This window comes from Octopus bimaculoides, chromosome 16, assembly GCF_046866305.1.
Source record: "Octopus bimaculoides isolate indiv1 chromosome 16, ASM4686630v1, whole genome shotgun sequence".
Classification (NCBI taxonomy): domain Eukaryota; kingdom Metazoa; phylum Mollusca; class Cephalopoda; order Octopoda; family Octopodidae; genus Octopus; species Octopus bimaculoides.
In genome coordinates, this window is record NC_142943.1 from 6,481,837 (window position 1) to 6,490,705 (window position 8,869).

The following is an 8,869-nucleotide window of genomic DNA, read 5'->3' on the forward strand; positions in this document are numbered from 1 at the left end:
ATATATATATATATATATGCACACACATATACATATACACGTGCGCGCACACACACACACACACACACACACACACACACACACACATATATATATATATATATACACATATATGCATACATTAATACACACGCATACATTTACGTACACATTAATACACATTTATACACACATATGTATGAATATATATAAGTATACATACACACGCACACATATACATTCGTATATGTCTGTATACGTATGCATGCATGCGTGCGTGTGTGTACGCACGTGTGTGCGTGTGCTTGTGCGCATGCGTGTACGTGCAGGAGTATGTGTACACGCAACATAATATTTTGCCGAACTTCTGCGTGAAAAATAACTCTAGTAATATCTGAACTTTAACCAGGACTTAGTAACCAGATATTAATTTAATGAACTCTATCCATCGGCATTGTTCTCTCTCTCTCCCTCTTTCTTTCTCTCTCTCTCTCTCTCTCTCTCTCTCTCTCTCTCTCTCTATCTATCTATCTATCTTTATCTCTCTCTAGCGAATAACAGATATGATGGTTTAGTTTGATAAGCGTGGAGCCATTGCAATAATATCTGACGCCTCTCTAAGCACATGATTTAGAAACTGTGGTTTCTAGTAATCATAACTGCGTTGCAGAGGCTTCCTCTGTCGAGGTGTACGTAGGCATATGAATCGTCGTAGCTACATGCTAGGACGGTCAAGGATTTTTTTTTTTTTTTTAACGCAACCGGGACACGAAAGGGCTTCGGTTTACATACATGCGCACACACACACATAGCGAATACATAACCATATCTAGCAATGCTTCTACCAAGAATACATTACCAGATCTGGCAGTGGTTCTGTTAGGAATATACCACCAGATCTGGTAATGTTTCTATCATGACTATATTATCAGATCTGCCGATTTTTCTATCAAGAATATATTACCAATTCCGACAGTGGTTCTATCAAGGATATACTATTACCAGATCTAACGATGTATCTCTCACGGTTACTAGTCATGGCTATATTCTTTTCTACTCCAGGCACAAGGCCCGAAATTTTGGGGGAGAGGTTCAATCGATTAGATCGACCCCAGTACGCAACAGGTACTTAATTTATCGACGCGAAAAGGATGAAAGCTAAAGTCGGCCTCGGCGGAATTTGAACTCAGAACAGTAAAGACAGGCGAAATACCTCTAAGCATTTCGCCCGGCGTGCTAACGTTTCTTATTTCTTTATTGCCCACAAGGGGCTAAAAATATAGGGGACAAACAAGGACGGACAAAGGGATTAAGTTGATTACCTCGACCCCAGTGCGCAACTGGTACTTAATTTATCGATCCCGAAAGGATGACAGGTAAAGTCGACCTCGGCGGAATTTGAACTCAGAACGTAAAGACAGACGAAATACCTCTAAGCCTTTCGATCGGTGTACCAACGATTCTGCCAGCTCGCCGCCCTAATCATGACTACATTATCAGATCTACCGATGTTTCTACTCATGCACGTACGCACGCGCACACAAGAACACAATCACACACAAATCTGGCAATGGTTCTATCAAGAATATAATGCTAGATCTGGAAATGTTCCTCTCACAAATACATTTACCAGATCAGGTTGTGTTGGTGCAGTTTGTGTAATGATAAATAGAACAGAGAAATGAAAGGACACATATATGCTATCACTCTAATAATCTAATAATGGATAAAACACCACCTGACCCCTAATTCTACAGCTTCTTTTCCAACAAGGAACCCTATATACTTCAGTTCAACAGCATTAGAGTCCTCTGTATTATCTAACGAAGGCAGCGTGCTAGCAGAATCGTTAGCACTTCGGAAAAAGTGCTTAGCGGCATTTCATCCGGTCCGTGACGTTTCGAAATTCAAAAGCTGCCGAGGTCAGCTTTGCATTTCATCCTTTTAAGGACGATAAAATAAAGTACCAATTAAGTATTGGAGTCAATATAATCGACTTGTCCCCCTCCCCTCAAAATTACTGGCCTTCAACTCTGCAACGGACCGACGTCTGGTTCAAGGCAACATTGCAAGCTGGGTTATTTTTTCACCATGGAAACCGGATAAATGACCTTATGAGTCCTAGGACTCGAGGGACAAAGTATCATTTAACCCAGCGGTCCTCAATTAGGGTTTATGTGACCCTTTGGGGTCCATATAAGATTTAATTGTTTATACTTCTAAAACACATAAAACGATTTAACAATTTTTTTTTATATACGTCCTAATAATATCTAATTATTCAAATATAATAGGGGTTTTTAGACATTAAATGACTACAAGGGACCCTCGACGCACCCCGACTAAAACAGGAATCAAAGAGATCCATAGGTAAAGAAATGGTTAAGAACATCTGATCTAGTCTCTAGTTACTCAGTTTTCTCTTCCGAGTATTAAGGACCACTATATGAGCTAACCCCTAATTCTTCTGTTTCTTCTTTCAGAAGGAAACCACGGATATATCAGTGCAGAATCCGAAAACCCAACTAGATGGAAACGGAAACAAATATATCACTTATGAGATTACTGTCAATGTGAGTATGTATATATGTATGTATATGCATATATATAATTATATATAAAAATGTTCTTTTCTACTCTAGGCACAAGGCCTGAAATTTGGGGGGAAGGGGTCCAGTCGATTAGATCGACCCCAGTACGCAACTGGTACTTAATTTATCGACCCCGAAAGAATGAAAGGCAAAGTCAACCTCGGCAGAATTTGAACTCAGAACGTAAAGACAGACGAAATACTGCTAAGCATTTCACCCAACGCGCTAACGATTCTGCCAGCTCGCCGCCTTTGTGTGTATGTGTATATATATGTGTGTATATATATAAATATATATATATATATATATATATATATATATATATATATATATATATATATATATATATATATATATATATATATATATATATATATATATATATATATAGTTCAAAAAAACAATAACAAAAAAACAAAAAAACAACAAAGTGAGGACGTGATATGGATAGTATTTTTGGACGCTCAGGAAAGGAAAGAGAGAGTGTATGACGTTTCGGGCGTAGCCCTTCGTCGGAAAGATGGAAAGTTCGGAGAATGGAAGAACGGAGAAAGAGGAAAATGGTACCGTTGCCCACGAGGTTACATTACTATACAATAACGCCTCACGCCACGAGGGACTCTAAGGTCAGACTACTATAAAAAAAAAAAGCACATTTTTACCGAATGCGTGGAAATGCAACTCTCAAAGCCAACCCCTTAAAAAACGAACTAAATTATGGATCATGATTTCGTAGTTATTGTAGTATTATACAACTTCTACTCGTCAGTATAATATGGTCAAGAAAAATAGAAATAAACAGTGAATCAACATACCAAACGAACACCATGTATCCAGCATAGCATATATATATTTCGGGAATAAATGATGGATTTTTTCCCTTATGAGGTTTTTTTCACGCTAGCTACTTGATAAATTCTTGTAAAAGAATTCGTCCTATTATTGAAATTTATATATATATATATATATATATGTTGGTGCTGATGTATATGTGTGTTGTGTATGTATGTGTATGCGTGTATTTGCATGTTTGTGCATGTGTGTGTAGCATGTGTATTTGTGTGGGGGTCTGTGTATGTTTGCATGCAGTGTATATTATGTGCAGTAGAAATGCAATGGGTCAAACGAAGATCGTCTTAAGTAAATCACAGTTACCTCCCTTACATTATTCATGAAAAAGGCCAAAACCAACTTTCACACAAGCAAGGGAAGATATTTTTGTGTAATTAGACCTGCTAGAAATAGGAGCCAGATTTTATCCTCGTGTCTTAAGGAGAAAAAAAGAGAGAGAGAGAGAGAGATAATGATCCTTCCCGTGTCATATTGACTTATAAGGGCCGGTTTCCTGGTTTTCGTAGCGTATAAATTTGACCCTGGGGAATATATGCAGCACAATCTGTCAAAGGAATGATCATTTTTGCCAGCTGTGTGGACTGGAGCAACGTGAAATGGAGTGTTTTGCTCAAGAACACGACGTGTTGCCCGGTCCGGAGATCGAAACCACAATCTTATGATCATGAGTCCAATACCATAACCACTAAGCCACGCGCCTCTCCCTTAGGGAAATGAGGACATTTGATATCTTTGTCCAAGGTAGGGGCGGCGAGATGGCAGAATCGTTAGGATGCCGGACGAAATGCTTAGCGGTGTTTCACTCGTTGCTAGGTTCCGAGTTCAAATTGCGCCGATGAAATGTACTGGAGTCGATGAAATTTACTGGGGGTCGATGAAATTTACTGGAGTCGATGAAATTTACTGGAGTCGATGAAATCTACTGGAGTAGATGAAATTTACTAGAGTCGATGAAATTTATCGGGATCGATGAAATTTACTGGAGTAGATGAAATTTACTGGAGTAGATGAAATTTACTGGAGTCGATGAAATTTACTGGGGTCGATGAAATTTACTGGAGTCGATGAAATTTACTGGGGTCGATGAAATTTACTGGAGTCGATGAAATTTACTGGGGTCGATGAAATTTACTGGGATCGATGAAATTTACTGGGATCGATGAAATTTACTGGGGTCTATAAAATTTACTGGAGTCGATGAAATTTACTGGAGTCGATGAAATTTACTAGGGTCCCCAAAATTTCAGATCTTGTGCCCGTAAAGAAATGATTGTTATTTATTTATTTATTTTAACAGACAACAGATCTGTCCTATTCTTTATCGAAAAGCCGGTCACGCAGGCGGTACAGTGAGTTTGAATGGTTACGTAAACAGCTCGAGATAAACCACCCAGATATGTAAGTTTTTGAAACCATTTTTACATATATATAATAATCTGCTTGTTCGTTCGCCCGTTATACCTTAGTTCGTTAGAGGGGTGGAGGTGGAGTGAGTGAGAGGTGAGTAAATGGGAGAAAACAAGAGAGGAGGAAATATGAATAGAGAAGAGTTAGTTGAAGAGAGAGGAGAAGAGCGAGAGAAAAAGATGGTGAGAGAAAAGTGGGAGAGAGAAGTGCTGATGACGTGCTGTATGGTAGGGAGGGAAAGGTGAAGAGAAAGAGAGAAAATTTAAAGACATGAAGTGGAGAATTACATGGTGAAAAAGTTTGTTGAGAAAGTAGAGAGAAAGAGAGAAATATGAAGGGCTTCGCAGAGGGAAATTTTAAAATCATAAAATATGTTATTGTGACTGGAAGTGAAATAACCCTTATAGAAAGAAAAATAAAGACGCAAATCATCCAGTCTTTCTTAAATAGCTTCTCTTCATCGTTTTCGTTCTGTGGAATTTCCACGGGTCCAACTTCTAAATTATTTCATTCTTATAATTCACTGATTCATAACTGAAAGCAACACAATTATATGAAAGAGTGTGAAGATTTCAGTCGCCTAATAAGACAAGAAAATAATTATAGTCACTTCTAAGTTATCTCTACAGATAGTCGATATAATTTGGAGCCAGAACTGAAAGTTGTAACATTTTGTATACGAATACGGCTATGTAAACAATGCGATCGAAGATAGAAAAATAAGAAATGGGCGTGTATGCATGCAGTAATACTTCATTTTACAAGGACCCCGTTTTATGAGACACCGGTTTTACGAGTTTTATTTTATAATAGATATAAAAATTTTATTTTACTGCGTCTGGGGAGTGTCATTCTGTTATAGTGTTTTATTATTTAACACACACACTGGATCGATTTTGTCTATTTATTTATTCTGAACTGTATTAACCAAGGGCATCGACTGAATGGGGTGAGTGGGAGATCACTACAGAGATGGTAAATGGTGTAAGGTACAAAAGAAATCACTTTAAACTTGTTAAAATGATATTCAAAGTGGTTTCAATGGTTGAAAGTGCTTAGCAGATTTGCAGAAATAAGGTTGGACATTTCTAAATACCTTCACGCCCATTCAAATCGAGATAAAGAGTAATAACAGGTACGTTTCAGGTGTGGTAGAGTGGATATTTATATTTTGTAGTTTATGACACTTATGTCTAGTATATATATTGGATTGGTACAGAATTATTGCGGCTTTTTTTCAACAAATTTTATTCAACAAAAACAATAACAATATTTAACAAAAGCATCTTTAAATGACGGTCTGACCGTCTGCCAAGTAAATGGGAAGCAGTAATTGAAGTAGATGGTGAATATGCTCCGGAATAATCATTGAAAGATGTTTTTGTTACGTGTTATTGTTTTTGTTGGATAAAATTTGTTGAAAAAAAGCCGCAATAATTATGCACCAACGAAATGTATATGGAGGTGCAATGGCCCAGTGGTTAGGGTATCGGACTCGCGGTCAAAGGATCGCAGACCCGATTCCCAGACCGGACATTATGAGTGTTTATTGAGCGAAAACACCTAAAGCACCACGACAGGGGGTGGTGGTGAACCCTGCTATATTCTTTCACCACAACTTTCTCTCACTCTTTCTTTCTGTTGTACCTGTATTTCAAAGGGCCAACCTTGTCACACTCTGTGTCACGCTGCAACTATGTTAAGGGTACACGTGTCTATGGAGTGCTCAGCCACTTACACGTTAATTGCAAGAGCAGGCTGTTCCGTTGATTGGATCAACTGGAACCCTCGTCGTCGTAACCGACGGAGTGCCAATTCATATATGTATGTACTTATACACAAATATTTACACAACCTTTCTATTATGTCCACGGGCATATAGCGTAGTGGTTAAGCGCGCGGGGCTACTAACCCCAAGATACCGAATTCGATCCCAGACAGTGACCTGAATAATAATAATAACACCTTCGAAAAATACCTTAGGAATGAGAACCCAGCTTCGAAATTTCCCCAAGACACCTGAAGAAGGCTGGAGAGTACATCAGTCGAAACGTTGTGTTAACAACAAACAAGACGAAGACAAATAGCCGTCAAATGTGAATAATCTTTTTATTGTTGCAGCAAACCTTCCAAGTTACCCAGACATTTATATTTCAATGAGAAATTTGATGAAGACTGCATTGCTCATCGGATGAAAGGGCTTCAAAAATTTCTATACGAGTGAGTTATTTTGTTATTTGATATCTCTTTCTTTGTGGAGGTGCAATGGCCCAGTGGTTAGAGCAGCGGACTAGCAGTCATAGGATCGCGGTTTCGATTCCCAGACCGGGCGTTGTGAGTGTTTATTGAGCGAAAACGCCTAAAGCTCCACGAGGCTCCGGCAGGGGATGGTGGCGAACCCTGCTGTACTCATTCACCACAACTTTTACCCTCTCTTACTTCCTGTTTCTGTTGTGCCTGTATTTCAAAGGGCCAACCTTGTCACACTCTGTGTCACGCTGAATATTCCCGAGAACTACGTTAAGGGTACACGTGTCTGTGGAGTACTCAGCCACTTGCACGTTAATTTCACGAGCAGGCTGTTCCGTTGATCGGAGCAACTGAAACCCTCGACGTCGTAAGCGACGGAGTGCCAACATAACATAACATCTTTATATAATTATCCGGTCTATAGCTTTGTGAAAATCAACCATGTTGTTTATAACACCGGCCAACTTTCTACTATTTCCTAAGAGTCTCAAGTTTTATTATTTATTTTAGATGCAGTTTGGTAAAAGATTATGTCTCCGATGCATCGTTCCACCCTCTTTCTACAGAGTGACTTAACTTGGGATGAACTCATTCAACATTCGAAAGGAAACTACAAACCGTCCTTAACTGAAGTTTGGAAAATGGGTGGCCGAACGCACCCAAAAGAGTAAGTAATGTTCATTTATATGTATGTATATATGTGAATGTTTATATATGTATGTATATGTGTGTGTGTGTATGAATGTTTTTTTTTTCTTTGAGTTTTATTAAGTCCTTTAGAGCAGGGGTTTTCAAACTGTGGTCCGCGGACCACAGGGGGTCCGCAAGGACAAGACAGGGGGTCCGTGGACAGCAAATACTTTTTATGAGTAATTTGATTTTATATATGTTTTTTAATCGAAATCTTTTAATTGACAATAAACCTATTTGTTAAATACTGTTAAGTAAATAAATGTAAAAATATATGTTATTTTAAGCAAATATTTATGTATAAACCCCTGCTTTAGAGTTCAAACCAGTTACCAATAAAATGACGAGACTTTTTGAGTTAAGTGAGTCCCCGGTGTTTGTAAATACAGTGATACCTCGCAATAAAAGTTCAATTCGTTCCATGACCCAACTCGTCTTACGGTTTACCTCGTTTTACAAATCAATTTTCGCCATTGAAATTAACTAAAATATTATTAACCCGTTCCAGCCCTCCAAAAACCACTCAAAATTAATTTTCTGTGGGTTTTAAAACAGAAAACTCCTTACTTGACTCCCTGAGTTTAATTTAATGTGACTCCTTAATTGATTCCCTGAGTTTAAATTAATGTTACTCCTTACTTGACTCCCTGGGTTTAAATTAATTGACTCATTACTTGACTCCCTGGGTTTAAATTAATGTGACTCCTTACGTGATTCCCTGAGTTTAAATTAATGTGACTCCTTACTTGACTCCCTGAGTTTAAATTAATGTGACTCCCAACTTGACTTCCTGAGTTTAAATTAATGTAAACCCTTACTTGACTTCTTGAGTTTAAATTCCGTCGTAGACGACTTTACCTTTTTATTCTTCTGGGGTCGATGTAATTGACTTAACCTCCTTCCCAGAAATTGCCGGCCTTGTGCCAAAATTTGAAATCATAATTAATGTGACCCCTTTTATGATTCTCTGTTGCAGGCCAGATTTTTGGGAGCTGATTGTTGCTGACATTCCGTCCGAAACCTCCAAAGATACAAATTAATTACTTTTATATCGTTCTAAATTAATTAATACCACAATAAATAACTTATTTTTCTGTAAA

General features: G+C 38.1%; 1 protein-coding gene across 1 annotated transcript in view; it reads left to right on the forward strand.

The window, feature by feature from the left end:
* The window catches only part of LOC106874767 (sorting nexin-10A), a 17,075-nt gene extending 8,206 nt beyond the window's left edge, over positions 1-8,869 (forward strand). The window contains exons 2-6 of the mRNA XM_089364048.1: positions 2,463-2,552; positions 4,720-4,820; positions 6,951-7,049; positions 7,590-7,746; positions 8,746-8,869. Coding sequence (XP_089220174.1) covers positions 2,463-2,552; positions 4,720-4,820; positions 6,951-7,049; positions 7,590-7,650 — 351 coding nt within the window. The 3' untranslated portion in view covers positions 7,651-7,746; positions 8,746-8,869. The remainder of the gene's footprint in view (positions 1-2,462; positions 2,553-4,719; positions 4,821-6,950; positions 7,050-7,589; positions 7,747-8,745) is intronic.